This window comes from Chlamydomonas reinhardtii, chromosome 12, assembly GCF_000002595.2.
Source record: "Chlamydomonas reinhardtii strain CC-503 cw92 mt+ chromosome 12, whole genome shotgun sequence".
NCBI lineage: Eukaryota > Viridiplantae > Chlorophyta > Chlorophyceae > Chlamydomonadales > Chlamydomonadaceae > Chlamydomonas > Chlamydomonas reinhardtii.
In genome coordinates this window covers 2,013,680-2,040,438 of record NC_057015.1, presented here as the reverse complement: position 1 = coordinate 2,040,438, position 26,759 = coordinate 2,013,680, and the positions used below count along the sequence as shown (strand labels likewise).

Below are 26,759 nucleotides of genomic sequence, written 5' to 3'. Positions count from 1 at the left end.
TTGCCGATGCCTCGCACGTTTGCTCGCGGCTAGCCCTTTTGCACCGTTCTGTTTCCTGTAGGCGCACATACGTCCTGTGGCGACGCAGCGATGGGCAAGAAGTTCTGGATGCCCCTGCCACCAGAGACAGATACCCCCCCCCCCCCCGCGTCCGGACTCCCGGAGCCGTAAGCCGACCTGTCCGCGGCACTCAACTGTCGATGATGCTGTAATGAATTGAACACTGCATATACGTGTGCACTCACGCTTCACTCCGCGTCTCCGCGGTTCCCGCACGCCTATGAAGACAGCTCTACCGTATCACCCGCGCCGCCTGTTACTTGACCTCCTATGTGTGGCAGCCATCCGGAGCCGATGCCTTCGGCGGTAGGGTCTGCCAGTCCGCATCCACTCACAACTGAAACGAACGCGATCGTCTCCTGATTCTAAATTCCGCTTGAATATTGCATGCCGCTCTCCCACCACCTCCGTCAGCTTCGGCACCTCCGACAGCACTAACACGACCGGCCGTTCACTAGAGGCGCCGCTGCTGCTATCTCCGCTGACCGCGGTGTTGTTGCCAGCAGCCTTCATCGCGGCCAGCGCAGCGGCGGGCGACCGCAGGAGCCCACTCCCAAGCCCGCCATGCGCCGCCATCAGTTTGGCAGCCAAAGCGTTGACGTCCCACGCCGCCGCACCCGCGGGCGGCTGCAGCATTTCCGCCGGGACCGTCACCACTCGCGCGCTACTGCCGGTGGTGTTGCGCAGCGTGTCACGCAGGCTGCTGCCCGCGGCCCCAGAGCCGAAGCCCCAGCGCGACAGCTTGGCGGCGCGTGCTGCCGCCGCCGCCTGCGAGTCCTGCGCCGCCGCCGCCTCGCCCTCCTGACGTAGCCGGTCCAGCAGGTGGTCATACTCGGGAGCCAGCAGTCTGAGCCATCGGGAAGGGGTGGGTTCAGGAGGTTATGGATACCGCGCCCAAGATGGTCGTCGGCAGTGCAATTACTTGCATATGGGGGGTAAGCTAATACTGCGTGTGCGGTTCAACAGTACCACTTCCTACCGCACTGCAACCATGCCAAGCAGCGCAAAACTGGGCAAGACCCGCTGCAGCTCACCCTGCCAGCTTGGCCCCGCCGCTGCCCGCCCGCACTCACCCTCCCGAGAAGTACCAGCGCACGGCCTGGCAGCCCAGCAGCAGGTAGCCGCCCCACAGGCAGCGCAGGTCGGAGAAGCCTCGCCCGGGCGGCGCGTAGGGGATCATGACGCCCTGAGGTGGTGAGAGGGGTTGGCCGGATGAGAGGTTAAGCGGGATGATGCACACAGTGTGGGCGGCAGGGCGCAGCAGGAGAATGGCGTGCCTTGGCAGGGAACAGGGAAAGATGCGAAAGTAGCTCACTGGGATGTGCCCACTGCGGATCCTGAAGGTTCCCTAGCGGCGCCGGCGGGCCTTACGTGGTTGACAGCCAGGGGCAAGCGGTTGTTGCCGCCCGCAGCGTGCTCGCCCATCACCATCCAGGAGAGGTTGCAGCGGGGCGCGGGATAGGCGGCAGCCCTGCCCATCTCCATGGATAGCCGCAGCAGGGTGAGCGTGGCGGCCGCGAACTCCTCCTCTGACGCCCAGGCACGGCCCTCTAACTGCAAGCATGGACGCATGCGCACGGTTCCTTTGCAGCTCACCGCCATGATGGACCACGACCCGCTCTGTCCGCACCACAATGTGCAACTGCTGGCTGCAGACCCCATGGATCACGTGTAAGCCACACGCTGCCACACCACACGCACGACACGCACCTCGCTGCTGTATGCCAGCACGTCCGGCAGCGGCGCGGCGGAGTTGGACGCCAAAAACGGCCCGCTGCCGCCTAGCCTGGGCGGCGCCCTGGCTGCGGCGTGCGCGATGTCCCAGTCCCAGTTCCCGGAAGCCAACTGCACCAGACAAACATTGTGCGATACTTGTAAGCACAGTGCTGCCCTACCGCATTGACAGGACTGTGAATGCCAAATGGGTTTGAAGGGCATGGGCCCCGTGCACCCCATGCGTCCACCCTTGGACACCCGCACCTTTACTGTCAGTTTGTTGCTGGCCCCGCCCGGCACGTGCACCATGTGTGCCAGCGCCGCTGTGGGCTGGCCGCCGGGGGTCGGCCCACCGGCACCACCGCCACCGCCGGCGCTCCCCCCGCGCAGATCCGGATACCAGTAACCCAGTGATCCCGCCTGGGACCAGGACTCAGCCATCCACTGCGGCAGGAAGGAGAAAATCTCCATCTTGGCGGCGCCTGCCTCGGCCTGGGTTGGGGGCAGCGGAAGGAACCACAGCGTGATGCAGGTATGGCAGCAGGTTAGCAAGGGGCTATCGTGGTCAAGTCTTGGAGGCGCTTTTATGGTCATGCTGGGCTTGCCATGCTAAAACCAGGGTCGACGGGGCACACCTGATTGGGGTCCTCTGGATCCGGCCACATAGGCAAGCCGTCCGACTGCAAGAGGAAGCCAAAAATAGGAAACGAAAAAGCCTTGCGGAGGGGATAGGGCCAACTAATGCGGACGGTCCTGAATGTACAAACAAGTTCACCCGGGTCATGGCGGCGGCGGCGGCACGGCCGCCTGGTAGCAAACAGGCAAGTCTGGCGTTGCTGCTGCGCTCACCTTGAGCAGCTCTATAAACGTCCTGGAGCTTGGGCCGCGCTCCGGAGGGTACATCTGACCCCCCAGCTCGGCGGGCCACTCCCCGCGGGTGTTGGGCACGTGCATTTCTCCGGTCCACAGGTCGGAGCGCTTGTAGGGGTAGCCCGCCGCTGTCAGCTCCGCCGGCCAGGGCAGGCTGCCGCCCTGCACGTGTAGCACTTCATGTCACGTGGGAGCCATGGGGGCAAACGCCAGTGTCCGTATCTGCCCATGCCCATGTGCTGGCACCGCATGTGTGGCACGTGCCTTACCTGGAGGTAGTGTTGGTTTTCCAGCGGGCCTGTTTCCTGCGGCACACGACGGACTTGGCGTCAAGACGACCATTTCACAGGTCGCTCAGCACCAGATACGCAGCCGAGCCCTTCGAGGTTTACCTGCGTGCCAAACACTCGCTGGTGTGCCACGTCCCACGCCGCCCGCCGTGCTGCATCGTGCCGGAACCAACACCCGTACGAGATTGGGCGACCAGCCAGCGTCGATAGCACCGTATCACTGCACCACATGATTACATTCACCACGTGTCCCGGATGTCAAGGCCTGGACAACTACGCCAAGGGCGCGCCCGCCTCCCCCTATGCATAACGCAGAAGTAGAAAAGGCGGCATTTAAACGCTAGTCGCAACCTAGCGCCCCTAACACCCGCAGCCCCCCGAGCCGCCCTATGCGGGCGCCGCCGCACCTGTACATCTGCTGGTCCCAGCAGTGCGCTGGGTTGCCGTGGGCCGACAGAAACATGGAGCCCTCAGCCCACCTGCCCGGGATGCACGGGGCCAGCCAGACAAGAGTAACAGTTGCTAGCAACAACACGGTAAATGGGCCCAAGATTCACGATGTAACCGGCGAGCGCGCTTCCGTACCTAGCACCTAGCGGCTGGCTGCCGACCCAACACCACCCGTGCCTCCTCGCTCAGGCCCCTCCCTGCCGTACCTCTCCAGTCTGTCCACCACCTCCGCCAGTGCATAAGCCGTGGGGCCATCCGGGGCGACGTTTTGCACGTACACTACGCCGCAGTTGATCCTGCGGCACAACAAGCAGCGGACCGGTCCCGCAGGCCGTTGAGTTCGAGCAGGCCAGCACCACGCATATGGAGGGGGGGCAACACACTGCGCACCAGGGCGCCTTTGGCGGCCGCGCATGCCCCGTAGCAGAGTAGCACACTACCGCACATGATGCGCGCATGCCAGGAGCAAAGCACATGCTCCAGCTTCCGTGCCCACACGCTCAAAGAGCAGCAACGCCGCACCAGCCATTGCCGTCCCTCATGGTGGCCAGGGTGGTGTTGCGCATGTGCGGCGCCTTGAGGTGTGTGTACAGGTCGGCCTGCGGGATAACGTCGCTGTCCAGCATCAGCACGTTGGTGCCCAGACGCGCCGCGCGGACAAGGAACACAACCCTGTCAACAATGGGAGGGCGGGGAAGGCACCGCACGGGATGTCAGGCACGTTACTAAGCAGACGGCGATGGGGCTAGGAGCGGATGGCACAGGCACAGGTAAGAGCTACCGTGCCCACCACCGGCCGGGCCTGGCTGGGTCCGCCCCCCCTACTGTTCCTGGCTACGCCTTCACTTCTTAAATAATCATGAATGTAACCCCCCCCCCTCTGTACCAATCCTTGCAACCCTCCGCCCACCTGTCGAGTAGGTACTTGGTGGTGCTTTGGAAGGTCTGGCTGGAGTAGGCGCACGCCAGCCGCGGCCACACCGCCTGGCTGGCGCCGCACGGCTCCGCCAGTGAGAGCAGTATGACGTGCTCATAGCCCAGAGACAGCAACCCGGCAAATGCCTGCCGGATCGGGTGGTGGAAGGTGCAGGCGGAGGAGCTTTACAGTCAGTGAGGAACGGTGCGGCGCGCGGAGCCTTGGGTCTGCAACAGGCTACGTGCTTCTGGGCGTCCATCGATACCGATGCTTCCAGCACTTCCGTAGCCGTGCACGCCGGGCAGGAGGCTACTGCCCATCGCTCGAAGGCACACGACTGTTGCGTTGCACTAGTGCGGGTGTCGCTGCTACAGCGGCGGCCACCGGTGACAACGCGCACCTGGAAGGCCGAGTTGAGGCGTGTCTCAGTCAGCAGGATCAGCTCCTTCTGGTAGCTGCGAGCAGCCAGACACGCCTTCAGCGCCGCGCTGGCACGGACGTCCCCTGCATGCAGCAGGTGAAGGGACACATAGAAGAAGGGGTACACATACACTTGGGGCGCATCCCATGGTAAGCTGTGTCCCTCCTCACACCCCAAGAAACCAACAGCATGCAGGCGAGCCAAGCCAACTTTTTATCCGTGCACTATATCAACGGCTTGCACCGAGTCAAAGTCTGACGGGCACACGAGTAGTCGCACAGGCACGATGGGGTAGACCCAACGCACACCTGTCCACGGCTGCACCTTCCCAAGCGAGCAGTAGCCGCCCTTTGCGCAAGGAAGGCCGTCAGCTGAGTCCGGAATGTCCAACCCGCGTGCTCCTTGTGCTGCCAAGAACGTTAGAAGCAGCGCTACGCAATGCGAGCCTAAAGCGCCCCACGGAACAGCACGCTGAATCATTATGCACAATCAAAACTGTTAATTAATGTGTAAGAATATGGTGGTTACATCTTAACCCTAGAAAGACAGCACGCAAAGTTGGACGACTTTCTGCATAGCTTATTGCAGCAACGGCGTGGGCCGATGGTCAAAATACAAGCATTCTATACATGCTGGAAATCCCGGCAGCGCCGGGTGTATCTATTATGTACACACTCCCTCCTTGCCCCCATCGCCGCCCTTCGCCGCACGATGCCCCAACACCTAGGCTGCCCCGGTTGTCCATTCCCCCCCGTTGTACAACCAAAGTATTGGACGTGGTCCTTGGAAGTTGGAACTTACATGTGACAGCGTCAACAGTCCCATCTTGCACAACCTGATAAGGCCCGCAAGGGCTTATTGCAGGCAGTTGCAGCGTGTGCCCTGCCTCGATGGCTCAGTGCTCCCGCATGCCATCCTCGCGATGGACAGCCTGGGCTCGGACATACCTCTCCTCCTCGTGCCCTTGCCAGCTCCCTTTGCTCCATCATCATAGCGCAGTGCAAAATCCGAGCAGTAAGCTGCTCCGTCAACGTTTGCTAGCATGTCCTGCTTGCCGTCACTTTCACCCATGCTTTGCAAAACCTTCCGGCGCACCACACACCACTCTCAGACGCGCTCGCCAGCATCCCGGGCACTTCCCTGCTTCAATGGCTCAATCTTCACTCAACACTAGTGTACAGCCTGCAACCCCGCCCCTAACTCCTGCAAGCTTTGCCTTTGTCCGCTTTCGAGAGGTTGTCTAGCCCCGCCTAAACCCTTGCCGTCAATCCATGCTCTCGGCCCAGGCACACCTTACTCGAAAGGCACACCCCAGTTCACAATAACCCTCCCGCCGCGACCACGCGGGTTTCCCGGGCCCACACACAGTGCTGACGCCACTCAACCCACGACCGCTCAGGCGGCAAAGCCCTGCTGCGGTGGCAGCTTGGGCGGCGGCAGAGGTGTGAGCAGCTGGTAGTCATTCTGCACCCAGCCCTCCACGTCCCGCAGGAAGGTGCCGAACGCCACCGCCTCCAGCACCGAGCGCCGCTGCGTCTGGACCTGTGCGCGCGCGCGTGTGTGTGTGTGTGTGTGTGTGTGTGTGTGTGTGTGTGTGTGTGTGTGTGCAGCGTCAGACGGGGGCAAGAGGGGTTCGTACCGGTCGCATCAAGTGGTACTGGACTCACGTACTTGCGTCCGGTACTCACTAGCCCCGTACCGTTCCTTGCACTCTGCCACGCTCCCTGCTCTTCGCGCCCCTGCAGCGCCTCAACACGCACAGCCCCCAATACCTTGCATCCTGTCCCGCACCACTACCACCATTGCAACCACCGCCACGACCACCACCGCCACCACCACCACCACCGCCACAACGACCATTTCCCTACCGCCCCCCCCCCTCCCCCCACCTCATCCACCCACCTGCATGGTGACGGTCTCCACCAGGTCGTTCTCCACGGCTCGCGCCATGCGGCTCATGGCCTCCTGCATGCTGTCGGCGTCGTCGCCCACCGCCTCCTGCATCTGCGCCGTCAGCTTCTTGATGTCGCCCAGCAGCGCGCTGGTCTGCCGCTCCACAAGCGCCGCGCCCTCCACGCTCACAATGCGCGCCGTCTCAACCTGTGTGTCCCCGGTTGTGTGCGCGGTTGATTATAGAGAACACGGGAATGAGAAACGCCGGACAACTGCTTGTGAGGGAACTAGTGAAGGAACGCACAATTGGTGGCATGTGCGTGTGTTAAAAAGCACAAGGAAAACATAGCGCAAAGACAGTGTGTTAAAGAGCACAAGGAAAGACAGTGTGTGTGTTTATGGGGGGTTGATGCGTGTTTCGGGGTAGCTGCGTGAACCCATCCACCCACACTCACCATGGTGTTCTGGTCAAACGACTCCACATACCGCCGCAGCGCGCTCTTGCCCTTGGCCGGCTTGCCGCTGCCGCCACCGCCCTGCAGAGGGCTGGCGCCACCCGCCGCCCCTGACGCGGCGCCCGGCCCCGAGCTGGAGGCGCCGGCGCTGCTGGCGGCGCGGCGGGCGCTCTCGCGCAGCCCCCAGGTGGCTGGGTCTTCGTCCAGGCTGGACAGCGAGGGTGCGGTGGGTGCCGGCGAGTCCAGGTCAACGGTGGTGGCATCAGCGCTGTCGGGGTTGTCACTGTCCTCCACGCTCTCAGCCTGGGGGGCGGGGGGCGGGGGGCGGGAGTGGATGGGGCGAGGTAGAGAGGTGGGGACGGGAAGGAAGGGTTTTGGGCCGCCGTGTGTGGAAAGCAGCTGCGCAAAGCACCCCAAACCTACGTTCAGCCTGAGCGAGGCGTCAATTCACCCTGCCTGCACCAACCCTGCCCGCACAAACCCTGGGATGGGTGCTCATACGGCTGTTGTGCTATGATACGCCCAGCAACCCGCCCACGCCCCTTCCAGTCCCAGGTCTTAGCCACGGTACCCTGGGCTTTGGAACATGCTACCTCCCAAACCCATTCCCCAACGCTTGCATGAGAGCTTGGCACGGACTAGCCCCTAAACCCATGCTCCAACCCCCAACCCCCAACCCCTAGTCCCCTACCCACCGCCGCGAACAGGCGCTCCAGTCGCGCCACGGCGTCCTCCTTGCTGAGCGGCAGTGTGCCCAGCGCCTTCTCCAGCTGGAAGCGCTGATCCACTCGCCGCAGGAAGTAGCCGAACATCACACTGGCGGCGTACACCTGCAGGCGCGCAGGTGCGGGGATGAGGGGGGGTAGCCATCCATGGGATGGTGTGTATCAAATATGAAGTGATAGGGGGGGGGTATAAGCTCAAGCCCAACGAATGGGTACTATGGGGGAGGAGGGGTTGCAGTTACGGTAGTGGTTATGCGGCAGTGGCAGGAATACGGCGCTGATTACTGTACACCCGTCCAAGGCCCCAGCCAGTAGCCGTGCGCTACCCATGCCTTGTAACCCCCGGGCTACGGGCACAAGCCTGGCCACGGCTGCCGTACCGCGGCACGGACACGCCGCATGAACAGTCCCTGTGTGCAACCCCACACCTGCGCCATTTGGAATTTGCTCATCTTGACGTAGGCGGTGCTGTAGGCGCTGGCTGTGGGGCCCATGATCTGGCGGGGTGCGGGTGTGGCAATCACAGGTTTCACAGGGGCGAGCAGGGATGAGCAGAGGAGTAGTGGAGTATGACAGCACCAATGCAGCGGGCGGGACCTTGCGTGGAGGGGCCCCCAAGCCTGCCTTGTGTCTGCACAGCCGTGGACCTGTGCTGTCCCGCACCACACCCATGACGCGCACATCCGCCGGCATCTCCCCGCGCGGCGCCAGTCTTAGAGCTCCCATGACTGGGCGGGTAAAACGGGGCTACGCATCGGCCACACGGGCACACAGGCACACAGCCAGCCCGCCACCACCGCCCAGCCCCCCCTCCCTCCCCAGCTACCTGCAGCAGGTGCTCCCGCACCAGCTCCAGCGCCTCACGGCTGTGGATGCCCTCCGTCAGCGCCTTGAGGTTGGTGTTGGGCGGGTCCACAAAGCCTGCAGGCGCGAGCACAGCAGAAGAGGCGGGAGGCGCAGGCTCGGACTCCGGACCGTTGCCCCGACCACTGATCCCAGTGCTCTCAAGCTTGCAGCGCCGCCGCCTGATCCTGGCTGCTTCCACACACCTGCCCTCCCGCACCTGCCCTCCCGCACCTGCCTTCCCGCACCTGCCTTCCCGCACCTGCCTTCCCGCACCTGCCTTCCCCCCACGCGCCCCCTCCCACACCGGCCCTCACCGTCCATGCGCGGCAGCATGTCCACCCCCAGCAGCAGGAACTTCTCCAGGATGGACACGTACATCAGGTCCTCCAGCGTGGACCGCACCTCGCGAGCCCGCACCTCTTCCATGCGCCTGGCGGGAGGGAGGCAGGGTCACACCCGTGGAGGGCATTGTAAGAAGTGCGGGCTGCCGCTGGACGAGCGCTCTGTCTCACAGTCTTGGAGCTAACTGACTCCCGCGACTGGCCTGAACCAGAGCATGCCAGGTTCGCCCACCGCACAACATGCGTACCTCCAGAGTTTTGTAGATGCAAAACAGGCTAGCGCTTCCCCCGCCACCGCCCGCACCGTTCACCAGCCATAAAACGTCGTTTCATGACATCTGCCTTGCCTCCCACCCTTCCCCGCACCTTACCGCGCCAAACCCCACCCAGTCAACCCGAACCACATCCCCATTCCTCATCATCCGCTACTGCTCACTTGTACAGCGCCAGCTCGGTGCCGTCGCTGCTGGCCGCCAGCGTCTCCTCCTTGGCGCGGCGCTCGCGCTTCTCATCGCGCAGCTTGGCCAGCTCGCTATCCACGGCCGTGCGGAACAGGTGCGGCTCCATGCGCAGGTAATACTGCAGCATCTCGCCATATGGCGTCTTGGGCTGCGCGGGGGCCTGGAGGGCGCGCGGGATGTGGGGTGCGGGGTTGAGTTGCACGTGGGTAGGTGCGTGGTGAAGCTAGGTGTTAGCAGTGCGGTCAGCGGTGCGGAAGCTCTATGATTCATGCACATGGGACGTGCAGTCCGGGAGCTAATCAGTTGTCACAGGCCTAAATTGGTTGTTTTCACGAGACCCGGGGCGCGTCCACGGCCTGGGCCTGGGCTGCTGTGAGCAGCCACAGGCGAGCCCAGGCCCCGCGCCTGTGGTCCGAGTGATTTGGCACGCGTGACGTGTGCAAGACACCCAGACTCACTGTCCACTTACCAGTCCAAATTCGTTAGCCTCTGCATGAACCACTAGCTTCGAAGCACGGCTGGGGCGAGCGGTCAGGGCGCGGGTCGGAGCCACTGGCATCCGGTTGGGAAGGCATGGCACACCGCGCGGCGTACACGCAGGAGGGCGGTTCAAAGACTGCATCATTGCAACTACAGCAGAATTTGATAATGGCGTAGTAGGGGCCTGGCGCGAACGTTTCTAGGGCAGGTTCAGGGTCAGCCGATTATGTGGGCTGCGAATCGTCCAAGTGCTACGTTTCAGCAGTTGGCTTGACGTAATTTCCCGGTACTTATATCACAGCCAACCTCTCACCGGAAAAGCAACGAGGGCAGCCAGTAGTTCTTCTAGAAGATGGGTTCATTGCGATGGTCATTGCAGCCGGCACTCCCGGCAGTCAGCTCCTCGCGCCCTGTGCTTAATGCTGTCGCGAGATAATATCTCACAATTGTATGCCACGCAGTATTGGCTGTGACGCTTTTCCGGAAGGACTTTACCCTGGCAGTCAACAGCACAAGTGCTGCAATAGCAAGCCATGCCACCTAAAAAGCCTCGAACGTCCAAACTAGAAAAATCGATGCTTGATGCCTTCGCCCCAGGTGCACAGGGAGGGTGGGGGCTGCAAGGTTGCGAGGGGTTTGCGAGGCACCGCAACACCCGGGCACACCGTCACTGAGGCACGCTAACACCTACGCGTGCAGTCTTGCCTCGTATGGCTGGTAACAAGAGCCAAACTTCGCATCGCCTTGACCAGATTCAAGCGAGGAGCCCGACCCCATCGCGCTGGCGCTGTCCTTGAAGGTGCGTAGGGTCCCTGTCGCAGGGATTGGGTGGTGGGGGCGGGCAGGGTGTGCGATGGGACAGTGTCAAGGCAGGTTGGTGAAGTCCCGCAGGGTGCACCTAATTCCCAGACCCCAGAAGATGGCAAACAATTTGCAGGGCGGGCAGGGCGGTGATGTCAGGGTTGTGTGGTGAAGCATGGGCCACCAGCTGGGCGCGCAGGGTACCGCCTGTGTCCGTCGTTTCAATGTTCGTGTCCACTGAACGGGCAGAGACGTATCGACGCCAGGCGAGTGAGCGTGACAGTTCAATATCGCTGATGGCGGGCTGACTGAAAAGGTAAAGCAACGCTGTTGCCCCACAGGCTCAGGGCCAGGAGCAGGCAGAATCAGGGAAGTTTGCCGAGGCGCGGGCACTGCTACTTCAGGCGGTGCGACTGATGCCCGGAGATGCGGAGCTGCATGAGCTGCACGCCCAGGTGCGACACGGCACCCAGCCGCCACACCCCTCCAGGCTCCAGCTGCCCATTTAGCTTGCCTGCTTGCTCGGCTACTGGGGTGACGCAAGCGTGCGGCGTCGCGAAGCCTCAAAGCCTGTCATGCCGCATTGTGCTTGGGTGCAGGTGCTCCTGCAGTTGGGCAGCACGTGGGAGGCAGTGCGTGCGGCGGAGCGGGCGGTGCAATTGACGCCGCAATGGGCGGACGCGCATGTCACCTTGGCACGGGCGCAGATGAACTTCGGCGAGGTGAAATTGTGTTTGTGCTTGTGACTTGCAGCTGTTCAGGGAGGTTGCGTATGCGTAACTGACAGCTTCCGTTGTGCTGCGGCTGGCAGTTGTTGTAACGGGATGTACAAAAGCGAATCGGCTGTTGCTGGCTGTTGCATCTAAGCATTGCACCACGCTGCCCGCATGGTCACACCTGTGACCGCCACAGCCGGTGCTGGCGGAGGCATCCTACGAACGCGCGCTGGAGACCATGCAGCAGGTGGGGCGCCGGCCACATGCCAGCGGAGAGCGGCGTGCTGGTGTTGCCGCGACATGCGCGCGTTCATTGCCGTATGATTAGCCAGCGTGCTACGTGTGCGGACCGCGCGCTGTGCCTGCCAGCCTGGGTGCTGACTGTGCGCCCGTCACCCCGCTGCAACATGCTCTGCAGCCATGCACGGACGCGGGGGTGCTGGCGGCCGTGCGGCAGGAGCTGGCGGAGGCGACGCAGCTGGCGGAGCGGCAGCGCGCGCTGGGGCCCGGAGTGCGGGCGGTGGTCAAGGATGCTGGCGGGGGAACTGGGACACCCGGAGAGACGGAAGTGGAGGACGGCGGGCGCGGGGGTGCGGGAGGAGCGCTGGTGAGCAGCAGCGACGGTTCGGGGCGCGGAGGGGCAGGGGCGAAGCGGCAACGGTCCGGAGGGCAAAGCATTGCAGGAGACGGGACGGCGGTGGGCAGGCAGCATACCACGCGTGCGGATCAGCCGGACTCATCAGCAGCCGATGCAACAGCAGGCCCCAGCAGTTGACTTGCATGCAAGGGAGGTGCACTGATAGTGGCGCAAATGGCGGCATCGTGGTTTGGCGGATCCTTCTCTGACTTGAAGAGGTGTAACTGTGCTGTGCGTCCCAGGAGTGCGGCCCCCCGGCGGATGTATGTATATGTGTGCGATGGGACAGTGTCAAGGCAGGTTGGTTAAGTCCCGCAGGGTGCAGCCAATTCCCAGACCCCAGAAGACGGCAAACAATGTGCAACGGCAGGGCAGTAGTGCGCGGCTGGTCGAACGCCGATATTACTGTACTAGCTGGCTGGAAGTTTGCTGATGCGCATTCCTCACGCTCCGGGCGCCCGGCCAGGCGATAGCACCACACACACACCGCAACGCCACACTCGCGATGCGGAGCCGCAGCGCACCTGCGGAAGGTGACCATATGATGACCCTGACATGTCGAATGGACGTGATTCCAAACAATTTGCACAACGGCCGGACTGCGTGGTCACGTGCCGCATAAAATTTCCGCATTGCGTTGTGCATACGCCGCGGCTTCGTACCTTTGCCTAACCTAGGCAATAGGCGCCCCCAATATATGTGACGGGTAATTCACTCCCTCTCCTCTCCAATGCATTCGCATCCGCGTGTTCCGAAGAAACGTTCAGACAACATACAATCACAAGAAACGGGCCCTCGAGCTCTTCGAGTCAACCCTCACAGGTCCCTGCGTCAGCGTTGAGGCACGGCAACGTACCAAAATTACCGGGTCCTGCAAAACGCCGCGCGACAGGGATATCATACAATCAAAACAGACAAGCCCGCGACGCACAGCTCATAACACACATGGGAGAGCACGCGCCGTCCGAGTCCTACGCCATGCCCGCTCCTCACGCTCACGCGCCCGCTCCGTTGCGTAACACTCCAGGGCTGCACCGGCACGCACAGCGACATGCCCCGCTGCAGCACCCAAGCATGCGGCACCCGCCGCTCCAGGTCTGCGCATAGAGAACCCTCATCTCAAGCTATCAGCTACTCGAGAGGTCGTCTCCTGGATGAGTGACCAACCCGCGTCGACTACGGCAGCGGGCCGCCGCGGCGCTGTCGGACGGCGCCCAACACGACACCGCGCCGCCAGCGAGCAGCGCCACTGGCTGTATACCTACACTTGCTGCTGCACACACACGCTGCCACACACAGCTGCTGCTCGCCGCCGAGCTCCAAAGCACTCTCAAAACTCCGACATCCAGCCGCCCAGCTCCCGCAGGCTAGTACGCCAGCCGCTTAGTAGACCAGAGCGGTCTTGTTGGCATCCAGGTCGTACGAGCCCGACTCCTTAGGGGTCATGATGAACACCTGGAACACCTCAGCGACCATGCGCTCCAGAATGGGCGCCTTCATGATCGCCTTGATGGGGCTGGGCAGGTTCATGCTGCCGATGTTCACCAGCTGCGAAAGAAGAACGGGGCCATTTCAATTCAATCCAACGGCTAGCGCGTGGACACAAAAATCGCCACATCAAGTTTATGGGTCATTGCCGCTACGTTGCACCCATTTGCACGCGATCTTTGCACCACATCACCCCCCACCTTCCCCGGCCGCTGTCCCAGTTCCTCACCTGGGCGTTGTACTTGACCAGCAGGTCCATGCGGCGGAAGAACTCGGGGTTCTCCACATCCGGCACAGCGGGGAAGATACGCTCAGTAGACTTGTTGGTCTCGATGATCACTGCGAAGGGAAACAATGAAATGTCAGACGCCAGGGTCGATAGGAATGTTCTAGCCAGCTTGGCCTGTATTTGCGCATTCGAGCTGAGCTGAACAGCCGACTCGCAATATCCTCCCAACGTGCGTAACATATCCTATCCGCTTCAGTGGACCACCCGCCCATGACTCTCAGGTGCCAGCCCACCCACGCTGCTTCATCCGCCTGCGATTTTCGCTATACCGCTCTCCTTATTCCCCAAAGTGCCCGTGCCTCGCCATGCGACGGTGGATCTGATTTATCGGCACGCGCTGCTGCTCACCGTGCTGGTTGAACTGGGTGGTGTTCAGGCCCAGAGAGCTGTAGAAGGCGTCGCGCTGGTGGTCGTTCAGGTACATGGTGATGTACACCGACAGGCAGAAAAAGCGCGACCACAGCTTGGCAGCCCAGTCGTTGACCATCTCCGGCCGCGCCTTCAGCACGGCGGTGAAGAAGTCACCTGGAAAGGTGAAGGGACAGGGACACAGTCAGAGCAGGTACGAACAGCGGTAACAGGCAGCGGAGGCGGATCAGGTGATGGCACCAACCCTGACACGAACCCCACTGTTGATGTATCTCACCGTGGCGGTTCTCGTCCTGGCACCAGTTCTCGAAGTACTCGAACAGCGGGTACAGCTGGTTGTCGGGGTTGCGCTGCAGGTGGCGGTAGATAGAAATGTAGCGCCAGTAGCCAATCTTCTCCGACAGGTAAGTGGCGTAGAAGATGAACTTGGGCTTGAAGAAGGTGTACTTGCGGTTCTTGGTCAGGAAACCCAGGTCCAGAGCCAGGTTGAAGTCGGACATGGCCTTGTTCAGGAAGCCGGCGTGGCGGGCCTCGTCACGGGACATCAGGGTGAAGATCTCCGCGACCACAGGGTTCGTGGCCTTCAGGCGGCGACCCAGCTCCTTGTAGAGCAGGAAGCCCGAGAACTCAGCAGTGCACGAGCGCTCCAGGAACTCAATGAAAATCTTGCGGGTGGGGCCCTGAATCTTCTCCGCGGCCTCCTTGAAGGTCTGCAAGCGATGAAAGATGCGACATCCTTCAGCGACAAGAAATCTACCACCGGCGCCTTCAAACCCAGCCCAAATTCACCATCCCAAACCACTTGCCACAAGCGTGACCCTGCGCACCTCGTTGCGGACGAAGTGGCGCTGGTTGTAGTCCAGCTTGAACTCGTTCAGCATCGCCTCGAACTCCTCCATGTCCATGTTCTTGTTCAGCTCCAGGCTGAACAGGCGCTCCATCTCATCGAAGTCGGTGGTGTAGAAGCGAGGAGTGAGCAGGGTCTCATCGGAAGCAACCTTGATGCCGTCGCGCATAACCTTGAAGCCCTCAACCTCCTGGGGAGCAGCGGTAGCAGCCACACGGACGGAGCTGCGGCTGGGGCGCACAGCGGCGACGCGGGCCGAGCGCACCGGCGCCTGCTTGCCGAAGGCGCCGGTAACACGCTTGTTCAGCATGGTGGCCATAGCTGCTGCTGAAATGACCTAATTGACTGAATGAAGCACTGGTGATGTATAGAGATCACCAGACTGAATAGGAGTAGCGAGCTAGCCTATTAAGCAGACCCTGCGATGGGCCGAGCGCAGAAAGTCTGGGGGGCGGGGCGCCCACGTCAATGCAAGGATCTGGAGTCTCATTGCGTCGCAGATCGCCGGCGAATCCCCAACGCGAGCAGCCCCCAGGCCAGCGCGATGGCGCGGATATCGACTGCTGCATGAAATTGGCTCGCCGGGGTCTGCTCGCCGGGTCCCCAAGTCTAGCCCGATGCCCGCAAGTGCTTGGGCCGGCGCGCTCTAGCGCTGGCTGCTGCACTGAGTTGTCTTAATAGTGTTGTGAATCGCTTACCCAAAGCGCCAAACGGATCTGCGCAAGTCGCAGTCCGGTGCACACCCATGGGTGTTGCAAGCGAGTCGCCGAGAGTCCCACCGGCGAGCCTGGCCGCCAGTGAGCTGTGCTGCTGCGTAGATAAAGAGAAGTATAGATGCTGTATTGCTGTTGCTGCTGCGCTGCCACTGGTGCGGTGGCTGCCGGGACGTGAAGGGGTGCTGGGCCCCTGCGGCATAGGAGTGTCCAGAGAAGGGGCCAAGGGCGTGGGGCAAGGGGCAGGATAGGCAAGGCACATGCCCGTGCTGTGGTGGCCACGATGCAGCTGTAGGCTCGAGCACCAGCAGCATCCTACAATTGCGTGTCAGACGAAAAGCCCCGCTGGCCCTGCTGGTCCAACTTACCCCTTGGAGAGGATATCGTGGGCTTTTGCGCAGGGGCACCCAGCGTTAGCACCACGAAACTTGGCGCATGCCCCAGCAGCAGCAAAATGTAGTCCGTAGTCGTCTCCTGACGAATCAACTTAGCCCACTCCAACCCGACAATCCAGCGCAGCGAGTGCAGCGCATGTGTGCCAGCCTGTGCATTGCAAAACCAGATTTGAGTGCCCAGTCCACCAGTCAATTGCACATAGTGCACATAGTGCACTATACGATGCATTGCGTGCCGCATGCCAGTAGAGGCCGAGCCAACAGTGCCAGACAGACATGGGCAACCCGTCGACATTGCACGCCAACCCTGACGCCAACCGCGGATCCATTTACACCCTTGCACCGCAAATGACTCTTAGGTTGGCGAGGCTCGCGTTGGGACTTGGATGTAGCGGCTGGCTGCCGAAATAATGCATGACGCCCCGTGCGGCATGAGCTGTCGTGACTACTGTAGCCTGGTCTTCGAGGTGCTACCGCCTGCCGCCCCTCTAACGAATGTGACGTTATACAGCGATACACATACCGAAGCTACAATGTCTGTGCCCGTCTAGAGTACGGGCGTGATTGCCGCGGCCAAAATCCCAGGCGTGGAAAAGCGCCCCTACAAGCCGGAACGCGGCTGGCGGACCCAACGGTACCGCTGCCGGTACCGGACACCGCTTGCGCAGGGCTCATTTGGCCCGCAACTCACAAGTGCATGCATCTACAGCTCCTGTTACACATCGCATGGACCAGAGTGGTAAAACTAACCTTGCGCGTCAAGCGCCGGCAGCTGGCGCCCGGAGGGTCTCCGCATGTTCTGCTCGCACGCTCCTCCGCTCATCATCCACACGGCCCAGTAGTGCGCTGGGCGCAGCACATAGGCCGAGCTGCTGTGACAGGCTAGCCCGCGTGTCGAAAGGCCAGAGCGAATCCCTGAATCGCGTGCGCAGCTGCGTCGTTTGCGCGCCCTCCGCGGACCTGCTCCCGGCCTGGTAGGCCACCTAGACACGTGTGTTCAGTAGCTTATTGCGCGATATGCCAGCGCAGTGAATTGCCGGCTGAGCAAACAGCTGAGCAAAGTGCCGTCAAGCCGTTGTCGCGTAAAACGGAGTTTCACTGTGTGGGACGCAGTGAGCATGTAAATTTGTTAATACGGATAGCAGAGAACAAGAGCTGTGGAGCCGCTACTTGCGATTACGTGCGGCGATTGCCAGATTGGTCCGGCTGTCCCGCAGAGATGTGTACCCCCCCCCTGCCGGGCTCAAGTCGCGACTCGGCTTTCTCCTGGCCGCTTGCATTGCGCAACCACGCTCGCTGTCTTCGCTTGTGAGCCTGTACACAGCATACATTGTTGCAAGATCAGTCTCGGCGCCCCTAGTACCGCCCTGTACAGCCCTGTACCGCCCCACAGCGCCCGTACCACCCGTCGACGCGCCGCCCTTCCCCGCAGTCAACGCGGTCCGTGACGGGGCGGGCCGCTAATCGGCACGAATGCACCGACCTAATGCACCACTCCCCAGTCCTGACTGACAACAAAGAGGAAAGAGGCAATAAGCTGCAGCGCAAGCCCAGGCACGCTGTCGACCAAGGAGAAGCTGCACTGGCTGGTCCCGCTCCGTCACCACGTGTGAGACGTACCCTGCCTTCCATTGCGCGTGGTGCTGGGTGATGATGTAGAACCCTTGTACCCTCAGTTCCTCACCATGAGGTGTGATGCAGCCGTGGTGGTCAGGGGAGGTGGTGGTGCAATGCTAGGTTGGCGCTGATCATCGGTGAGCTCATGCGCAGCTTTGACTTGATGCGCGCAGCGCCCAGCAGCCCGGGGGTTTCCGTGCAAAGCGCCGTGTTACGATGTGTGAGCGCAAGCTCCGCCGCCATACGTAGGGAACGATTCAAAGGGGGTAACTGCACGAATGGGCATTACTGTACCTACACGAGAAGTGTTATAGCGCCCCGCCAGCAGGTTAGGGTGACGTGTCCGGCGTGCCTCTCCCATGGCAGAGCCATGCCGCCGGATAGTTGCAAGCAAAGGCAACAAGGGCTACGGAGGCGAAAGGCAAAGCTTTCCAGGCGCACCGGTAATCGGGAACATGCTGGGCCGGCCTACCCGCCGACCAGTAGTCACGGATGTACGGCGCCGATGAGTCTTTCAACAATTGCCAACCCGACCTTGCATCCTGCCTGCTACATGCAGCGGCCATGAACACCCGAAGTTCAGAACTCTTAGCTACGTTCCCATTGCACCGCCGCCTGCTTTACTACAAGTGAAGTGACCGTGTAGGCCGCAGTCTAGAATACAGTGTCCCTCGTGGTGCGCTCCTCGACAACGCCTCGGGGATTGCAAGCGCCAAGTCTAAGTTACCGCTATCGCAAATGCCGCCCATGTTACCATTGTTGACATGCCTGACGGCCCACATGCCAATTGATTATTCCGCAACCACATACGGCTTATCATACAGCTGACCGCAACCAAAGTTTTGCTTGTAAGCATATCACGGCATCTCGCTCCAGTCCGGAACAAAAGCCCACACACTGGTGGGCCTCCCCTTATGCTTTCCTAACTGTGGACCTAGCACGGACCTACCGTTGTACACGATTGCTCGGCTGGCGCCTGCCTCACAACCGACAATACCAAAAGAATTTTTACTCTACATCAGCACCAGTTCGATTGCCAATATCACACCTACTCGGCAAGCACTCTCTGCATATCCTACTACACCAGCTCCCATTCGTCCAGCTGCTGCTGGCCGGTGCCGCCCTCCAGCACGTCATCCGTAAAGTCCGCGTCCGAGCCGCAGCCCACTGCCGCGCCGCTGCCTGTGGTGAGCGTCATGAGCGGCGCGGAGCTGTGCTGTGTGGCCAGCGCCTGCAGCCGCGCGAACAGGTCCTCCAGCTCGGCTGGAAGGGGAGCCAATAAGATAGCGGCACGTCAGGAGGAGCGTCAGGAGGCGCATCAGGAGGTGCGTTAGGAGGTGCGTTAGGAGGTGCGTTAGGAGGCGCATTAGCAGGTGCGTCAGGAGGCGCCTTTGGAAGGCGGGAACGGCGCACAGCAGCACTCCGCGACCACTGGAGCAACGCCGTGGAGCAACACCCAGCAACCATGCCCCACCGTATACAAACCGACAGCTTCCCAGCTAACACGCAGCCCGCGCGATGCCTTTCCAGCGCACCTGAGCTTGTGCATACGAAGCCAATCGCTAGAGACGGGTCCAGCTGCGCGCTGGGCAGCACCCGCACCACATCACAGAAGTAGGTGCCTAGCTGCGGAGCAGCCAGCCAGCCGGTAGGCGGCCAAGCCGTCGCGCCCCCTCCTTGCCCTCCCGCTCCTGCTCCTCCTCCCCCTGCGGCTGCTCGTACGGTTGCTGCTGCCCCCCCTGCAGGTGCTGCAACGGCCGCCGCCGCGGTGGCTGCTGCTGTTGCTGCTGGTGTGCGCACTGCGAGCTGCGCCTCGTGGGGGTCGAGGTAGATGAAGGACGCGTCCTGCACGCCGCACACGTACAGCGAGGCGCTGGGGCGGCCGCCCACGATGCCCACGCTCTGCGGCCAGGACAGGACCTGCTGCAGCTGCGGGATATAGACGGGGTTGATCTGCGGGGTGGGCAGCGCGCAGAACGGCGTGAGCTCAATATCTGGATGCACCGCAGCAATCATGTCATCCATGCGGAACAAATGCAGTAGTCGTGCTGGACACCCATACGGTCCTGTGCTAGAATGGGTACACTCAAGGCTCGAAAATATACACGATGGCCCACGGCAGTGGCGCCACACGTGTCAAAGAGTGATCAAGTGTGTGCGCACCTTGTCCATGCCCAGTGTCAGCGGCACCAGCAGCAGCAACGAGTGGCCGCGCCCACACGTGCCCGCGGCCACACCCCGACACCGCCGCCCGTGAGCAGCGGCGTCCTCGGCCTCCCCGCAGCAGCTGCTCGCGGCGGTGCTGCTGCTGGCGCTCTCCTGCTCAGGCGCCGTGTCCGACGCGATTTCCCGTCCCGCGCTGCCCGGTGCCGCTACTGCCGCATCTGCCACAGTGGGGGAGCCACACGGTTCAGAGCAGAACTGCCCCGCCGCCACTGTGCCTTCCGTGCGCTGAGGCCCTTGTAGCCGACTCCCCGCTACGGCCTCGCGGTCGCCATGGCCCTGCGCCGAGCTCTGCCCTGCATCGTCTGGGCCACCTGGCCCTGATGCCGTCACTTGACGGTCTCCGCCAGTGCCGGTGTGCCCCGGGTGCCCACAGTCGTGCGCTTCCAGGCCCAAATCCGCTGGCAGCCCCCGCACAGGAACTTCCTGTTTGGCACAGCCACAGCCCTCGGGCTGCTTGCACGCCACGCCCACGTCCTCCTCCACTTGACTCCTGCTGCGCTCGCAGCGCAGCGGCCCTGCTGACCCCGTGCTGCAGCCCGCTGCCGCCTCCAGCCCCACCTTGTCGCCTGTGCCCTCGTCCGCGCCTGCCCCGGACCCCTTCCCCGTGCCCGCTTTCCCTGTCCCCGCCGTCGCCGCTGACTGGGCGGCGGGCGCCATCGCAGCGCGGATGAGGTCCATGTGCAGCTCAGGTGCGCCGCCGCCCGCGCCGCACGCCACGTGCAGCCGCAACCCCAGCGGCTCCTGTTGCGCTCCGGCCAGCTGCGAGAACAGCGCCTCCAGCCCCTTGCACAGCATCCAGGGCCCGAGCCAGCGGCCTGGCACAATCCTGCACGCCAGGTGGTGGTGATGGCGGTGGTGATTTGGTGGGGTGGTGTGAAGTCGACACAGAACCAACATAAACCGTGACCCGGGTAAGTTGGGGTGGGGCGCAAACGATATGACCAGGGCGCTGCATGCCCAGTGAGCTCCGCGTCACACACTGGGAGCACTGACCCGCCTTCTCCTGCGAGCCGCTCAGGCCCGGAACGCTGCTGGACGCTTGCAAAGTCGTTTGGTTCGGCCAACATGTGCCCGGATGCATAACGGGCCCCTGCAGAAAAGCGCATCCCTCTCCCTCCCAGAAAGAGCATCCCAACGCACCCGGCGGGCCCGCCGGCGTCACAGATGCGGTGGATGGACAGCGGCGCCTCCGCGCAGTCCAGCAGCGCCGCCACCACCGGCCGCACCGCCTCCAGGTTGTCGCTGCAGCGCTGCCAGTCGCGGCCCAGCGCAACGCGCATCATGGCCTGCCCGGTGACGCATGTTGTAGAGGGGAAGACTGTTGGTTGCAGTGCTCTAGGCGTGCTCGTTTATACTGGATTTGTGGCGTGCGCATCGTGCGAGGCCCCTGTCCGGCCTTGCCGATGCTGGTGAGAGCTGACCACCCCACGCACGGAAAACCCTTCCGGCCTTCCTGCCGCCCACCCCCGCCCTCCAGCCGTGGCGAACCTCTGCAAGCAGCATCTGCCCACTGCGGAGTGTGCAGCCCCATCCCACGTCGCTCGTCAGCAACGACGGGCCTGCGGGCAAACGGCCGTGTCAGTGTTGACTCACAACAACCCTAGCTGCTCAAACTCACCTAGCGCCGGGAAGTCTTTCCGGTAAGTGCACCACATTCGTGAGCGGAAGTCACCTAGCATAGCCTCCAGCGCCTGCGGTGATGCATTTGAAGGTGGCCACTCGAACAGCCACATTGGCAGCAAACGCAACACTCGCCTCTGCGTCGAGCGCTTTGCTCTGGTCGCCTGTCCCAGCATCGCCGTAGCTCTTGCCCAGCAAGCATATCGTGTGTTGCGACAGGCTCGTTGTGCCCTGTGACAGAGAAAGGCGACGCACGATTGCGCTCAGGCTGACGAGCTAACGCGCAGCTCAGCTAATGCGCTCAGTGCTGCAACTCACATGCATAAGCTCTGACAGCTTCCGAAGGCTAAGGGCTTGCGACATTCCAAACGCGAGCTGCGCAACTCGCAGGCTAAAAGCTTGGGTGTATGTGAGCGTCCCCGTCGACGCTCCGTTGCTCATGGCGTATGCCCTATCGCTCACACGAGGAAGGGAAGCGTCCGGGAAACAATTGATTCACGTTTAACATACGGAGGGGTTTGGAGTTACCCGGGTCGTCAAGTTCGAACTCGGCTGAAGCCTACGCGATTGAAAGTATTGCAACGCTAGCACAGTCTCTACACCTACATAGCGAGTGCAACCTTTGGAACGGGAGACAGCGAGGGGGAACCGACCGATGCGGCCTGGTATGTCCTCGTCAGTGCCCGGTGTGCCCGGACAATAATTTATATAGCTGCACACGAATAGATCAACGCAATTGTGTCCTCACGACGCTTATACCGGCCAAGAGCCAAACCTTCTTTTCCCTCGCAATCCTTGCTTCAGCGGCCGCATCGACCACGTCTTTGCGGCCGCGTTGGGGAATTGTAGCCTCCTCCAGATCTTGTGCCCGTTTCTAGGATGGAGGGCGACTGGGGAGGAGGAGGGGGTGGCTACCGCGGTCGCGGTGGTGGCTACCGTGGAGGCAACCGCGGTGGCTTCAGCGGCGGTGGCGGTGGACGCTACTATGATAATAATTACTCCGGAGGCCGGGGCGGTGGCCGCGGGGGCGGCTACTATGACGGAGGCGGAGGCGGGAACTATTACGATGGCGGTGCTGGGCCCGGCCGGGGCGGTGGCCGCAGTGGCGGGAGAGGCGGCTACAACGACTATCAGGGCGGAGGAGGTGGCTACCAGGGCAGTGGTGGCGGGTATCAGGGCGATTACCAGGGCGGCGGAGGAGGAGGAGGAGGCTACCAAAGCGGTGGCGGGTACCGCGGAGGTGGCGGGGGCGGGCGGTTCAACGATGGAGGATCCCGGCGAGGCTTCCGCGGAGGCCGGACGTGGCACAATCCTGGTAGGTCGGTATAGAGAGGCCCTGTCCCTGTGTGTATAAGCACGCGCTGATGCTGGGCACACACGTGTTCTTGCCCGAGTACACGCGTGTACGTTAAGTGCATCTGGTGTTGACACAGTCGTGCATGCTGTTTCCATGTACGATTGCCTGCGCGCAGCCACCAAGCGGACGCAGCAGTACAACGCCAATCCGCCGCCCAACATGACGCTGCTGAAGACCATCCCCGCACACAACCAGGCCATCACGTGCATGGCCTACGACCAGGCCACCAACCAGGTGCGCCTGGTGCGGGCGAAGTGCGGGAGCGGGGCTTTGGCAGGCCCGCATTACCACACCGCATGCGTTCTTATGTGCCATGGGACCTGCTACGCTGTAGGAGGGCATGACCAGGGTCATGCGGTACCCCGGGCTGCCGTCGGGCGTTAGTTCTTGGCAGAGGCTCCGACGCTGCCTTGCGTGCTGTGCTCCAATGCGGTGACTTGCGTGCCTTCCCTCGCTGCTGCAGCTATTCACTGGCTCCAAGGATGGCAAGGTCAAGCAGTGGGACTGCAACACTGGCCAGGTAGGGACGGCCTGCTGTGCAGCGTGCAGCGCCCCTCGCCCTCTGCATACTAGGCGTTGCCTTCCGAATCCTAAAGGCTAAAACCTTTGGCGGATGATTGACTAGGTGCTATGATTACTGAGCAAAGAGCGATGTTAACGGTTGACAGCAACTTTAGCCAACACGCCGCGTTGACCGCCGCCCCCACGCAGACGACGCACGAGGAGACGCTGGGTGGGCCGGTGGATGCGCTGCTGTACATCCAAGGCTTCCTGTTCGTGGCGTACGTCAAGGGCACGGTGCCCAACGTAGATGGCATCATCAACTTCTACAACACCGCGGCCGGCAAGACGCAGATGATTCCTGGGCACCGGGTGAGGAGTATTAGGGACAGGGGGAGTTAGAATTGACACGATGCAAGGTCAGCACTAGGACTTGCGTAGGAGGTGCGTCAGGCTGGTGTCTTGATCCGAACGCCTTTGCTGACCCACCACATATGCTGAACCCGCAGGGCCACATCAACCAGCTCCTGGCCGCCAACAACTTCCTGTTTAGCTGCGGCCAGGACTACAGCATCCGCGTGTGGGGGCTGGAGGGCGAGGCGTTCGTGCTCAAGGTGCGGGCAGGAGAGGCAGCGGGATGGTAAATTGGGCATATCGGAGGGGCGGAGGAAGGAGCTTCAGCGAGTCGCACAGGTCGGCGGGCGCTTGGACGCGCTGGGCAAAGCATGAAACGACAGGCGCCGACAGGCCACGTACCCAGCAGTCACTGACGTGGCTCCAACGCGTATAGACGCCCACGCCTGTGTCCCTCCCTGTGTTAAGAAAACACGAAGCCCGCCCCGACGACCGGAGTTACCATCGCGTACCTACCAGTTGCCGAGCGTCGTGTTGTCGCGTCCCTCTCTGTGTGTGTATGTGTGTGCAGCACATCCTGGACAAGGACGCGGGCGGCCACACGCACGCCGTGCAGTGCATCGAGATGATCAACGGCTTCTTAATATCGGGCGACTCCACCGGCTGCCTCAAGGTGCGTGGCACGCCGCAGTGGACTGCGCGTTGTCGCACATGTGCCCGTGCGGCCCTGTCAGACTTGTGGCCCTGGCTTCCTCACCACCAACTGGGGGACCGTGTTTGCAACCGACCCGAGAATACCTGCCTATGTTTGTTTGCGCCGCTGTTGCGAACGTCGATCGTTCGCAGATCTGGGACAGCAGCTCGGGGCAGTGCACGCAGACGCTGCAGACGGCGCACAAGAGCATCATCTCCAGCATCCTGCAGTACGGGGTGAGGACTGGGGCCCGGGGGCTGCGTGTAGCCGGGCTAACAGGCAGCGGGGCAGCCCACGGCCGCCCTTGCTGGATACATGGCAGCCCTGAAGCTTTGAGCACGGGGCATGCATGCCCATAGGCGTGGTCGCTTGCGTCCACTCTACCTCGGTGTCAGAACTGGGCTTGCAACACTGGCACCTGTGCGCAGACCAAAATACTGTAGTAAACTGCAATCCTCCCTCACCGACACACACCCGCACACCACAGGCCAACATCTTGACTGGATCAGCGGACGGCAGCTTGAAGGTGTGGGAGCTCATGACGCCGCCCATGCCGGGCGCGGTTGTCAAGCCGGAGCCCATCGACCGCTACTTCGACGACGCAGCTACCAGCAGCGGCGGCGGCTACAGCGGCCGGGGCGGCCGCGGCGGCCGGGGCCAGGTGCGCGTGCGGGGAGTTGGACTGCCATGTGCCCAGAAAGGACGAGCAAAGGGTGTATGGAATGCGCTGTCCTGAGCGTATCTTGCGGTTGGTCCCGGTGCGACGTGTTTGGTTCTACTCTTGTGCCGCCTGCCAACCGTCGCCCAAAGAATCACGCCTGGAGCCCCTCCCGCCCTTGCGTCACCTAGCAATCTCATACCAACACCACAACGCGCCAACCACTTCCCACTCCCGCCGCCCACACTACACCACCGCGTCCTGCCTGCAGGGCGGCGCCGCCGCGAATGCCATCCTGGTGATGGACGGCACGCCCGACAACCGCGGCGAGAGCATGCTGGCCATCTCCACGCTGTACGACGGCGTCACGCTGTACAACGTGGACCAGAACATGACGCTGCTGGGAACGCTGCCGGTGAGGGGGAGAGGGGGAAAGCGTGGGGAGGTGAGGCGTGGAAGAGTTATGGCGCCGCAGGGCGGGGGTAATGGGGAGGCAGGGGATGTTTGGGATGAGCTGCTGGGGCGGCGAGTGCTTGGCGGCAGGTGGGTGAGAGGGCTGCGGGGTTGGAGGACTGGTTGTGCTTTAGAGGCGTAGGCAACGGGGCCTGGTAGCGTAGGAATGGGCACACCACCTTCACACATCTCAACGTTGGTCCTCTGCGCATTCCAAACATCTCTTATAGCTGCACCTCACCAGCGATGTTGCATGCCTGATACTCACTGCGCTGCGCAGCTGGAGGTCTGCCGCGCGCTCACCAGCATCCCCGGGGCGGCGCTCATTGCCGGCGACGATCGCGGCCAGGTGCACATCTACTCGTGGACGTAAGCAAAGATGGCGGCTGCTTGGGTGACTGGGCGAGGAGATTAGGAGCTGTAGGAGCAGCAGGCGGTGGCGAGCTGTAGCCGGGTTGCGCTGCGGAGTCGGGCTGGCAGGCTGGATGGACGGAGACTAAGCCTGGATGCGGCCTTGACTGTTGGGGTGGATGGACGGCTGGACAAATGTATTGTGGCGTTTGGCACATGGGCATCGCAAGGGCTTGCAGTGGGCAAGGTGCGGTGTGGTTGTGTAAGCCTTGCGTGTAGCCCGTCCTCTAGGCTCATATGTAGTGCTGCTGATGCGCGAACGAAAGAACACAAGGCTGCTGCAATGCATTGCGCGACTTGTGTAATGCGGTGCATTGTCGCCTCACCGCTTTTGGGGCGTTGGATACCAGGTCTCTGTGTGCATGGAGCGGACAAACCCCACCCCAAAACTGGGCCAACAATGTCTTGCCTCAGACATTAGTCCCTGGGAGGGATGTCTAGGAAACGGCCAAAATGGCCAATTAATGTCTGGAGACATAAAGATAGGAGCCCTGTAATGCGGTGCCTGTCACCTCACCGCTTTTTGGGCGTTGGATACCAGGTCTCTATGTGCATGGAGCGGACAAATACCACCCCCACGCCAAACAAGGAGGTGATCCCAAAAAAAGCTGATTCACTATGCTATTCTGCCAATTGTGGCCATGAAAGGATTTAGGCGTGCATGGGCTCCTCTGAGCTCGGTAATCTAC

General features: G+C 62.1%; 6 protein-coding genes across 6 annotated transcripts; 2 read left to right on the top strand and 4 right to left on the bottom strand.

Moving 5' to 3' along the window:
- Positions 1-31: 31 nt before the first annotated feature.
- On the bottom strand, positions 32-5,323 carry CHLRE_12g509950v5 (uncharacterized protein). The gene is made up of 15 exons (XM_043068224.1): positions 5,032-5,323; positions 4,703-4,806; positions 4,297-4,448; positions 3,909-4,058; positions 3,593-3,682; positions 3,344-3,415; positions 3,039-3,156; positions 2,916-2,951; positions 2,626-2,808; positions 2,412-2,456; positions 2,041-2,268; positions 1,771-1,905; positions 1,432-1,614; positions 1,134-1,246; positions 32-907 (listed from the first exon to the last, which is right to left on the bottom strand). Exons 1-15 carry the CDS (start codon positions 5,201-5,203, stop codon positions 301-303), a joined length of 2,388 nt encoding a protein of 795 aa, XP_042918143.1. The 5' UTR covers positions 5,204-5,323; the 3' UTR covers positions 32-300.
- Positions 5,324-5,508: 185 nt separating this feature from the next.
- Positions 5,509-10,199, bottom strand: CHLRE_12g510000v5 (uncharacterized protein). Its single transcript, XM_001690994.2, has 9 exons — positions 9,914-10,199; positions 9,420-9,604; positions 8,957-9,072; positions 8,623-8,717; positions 8,225-8,293; positions 7,767-7,901; positions 7,072-7,374; positions 6,626-6,823; positions 5,509-6,265 (listed from the first exon to the last, which is right to left on the bottom strand). The coding sequence occupies exons 1-9, from the start codon at positions 10,064-10,066 to the stop codon at positions 6,119-6,121; spliced, it is 1,401 nt and encodes a 466-aa protein (XP_001691046.2). The 5' UTR covers positions 10,067-10,199; the 3' UTR covers positions 5,509-6,118.
- Positions 10,200-10,353: 154 nt separating this feature from the next.
- Positions 10,354-12,314, top strand: CHLRE_12g510034v5 (uncharacterized protein). The gene is made up of 6 exons (XM_001690811.2): positions 10,354-10,521; positions 10,677-10,723; positions 11,067-11,180; positions 11,325-11,447; positions 11,638-11,688; positions 11,860-12,314. The coding sequence occupies exons 1-6, from the start codon at positions 10,500-10,502 to the stop codon at positions 12,214-12,216; spliced, it is 714 nt and encodes a 237-aa protein (XP_001690863.2). The 5' UTR covers positions 10,354-10,499; the 3' UTR covers positions 12,217-12,314.
- A 157-nt stretch (positions 12,315-12,471) lies between these two features.
- CHLRE_12g510050v5 (uncharacterized protein) lies at positions 12,472-15,713 on the bottom strand. The gene is made up of 5 exons (XM_001690995.2): positions 15,052-15,713; positions 14,502-14,934; positions 14,204-14,380; positions 13,796-13,905; positions 12,472-13,626 (listed from the first exon to the last, which is right to left on the bottom strand). The coding sequence occupies exons 1-5, from the start codon at positions 15,379-15,381 to the stop codon at positions 13,462-13,464; spliced, it is 1,215 nt and encodes a 404-aa protein (XP_001691047.2). The 5' UTR covers positions 15,382-15,713; the 3' UTR covers positions 12,472-13,461.
- A 2,328-nt stretch (positions 15,714-18,041) lies between these two features.
- CHLRE_12g510100v5 (uncharacterized protein) lies at positions 18,042-22,233 on the bottom strand. The gene is made up of 8 exons (XM_043068225.1): positions 21,961-22,233; positions 21,778-21,873; positions 21,641-21,713; positions 21,511-21,581; positions 21,163-21,308; positions 19,960-20,848; positions 19,332-19,749; positions 18,042-19,059 (listed from the first exon to the last, which is right to left on the bottom strand). The coding sequence occupies exons 1-8, from the start codon at positions 22,003-22,005 to the stop codon at positions 18,875-18,877; spliced, it is 1,923 nt and encodes a 640-aa protein (XP_042918142.1). The 5' UTR covers positions 22,006-22,233; the 3' UTR covers positions 18,042-18,874.
- A 141-nt stretch (positions 22,234-22,374) lies between these two features.
- Positions 22,375-26,759, top strand: CHLRE_12g510150v5 (uncharacterized protein). Its single transcript, XM_043068226.1, has 10 exons — positions 22,375-22,957; positions 23,115-23,233; positions 23,463-23,519; positions 23,711-23,872; positions 24,010-24,114; positions 24,426-24,527; positions 24,701-24,784; positions 25,036-25,209; positions 25,478-25,621; positions 25,940-26,759. Exons 1-10 carry the CDS (start codon positions 22,522-22,524, stop codon positions 26,030-26,032), a joined length of 1,476 nt encoding a protein of 491 aa, XP_042918141.1. The 5' UTR covers positions 22,375-22,521; the 3' UTR covers positions 26,033-26,759.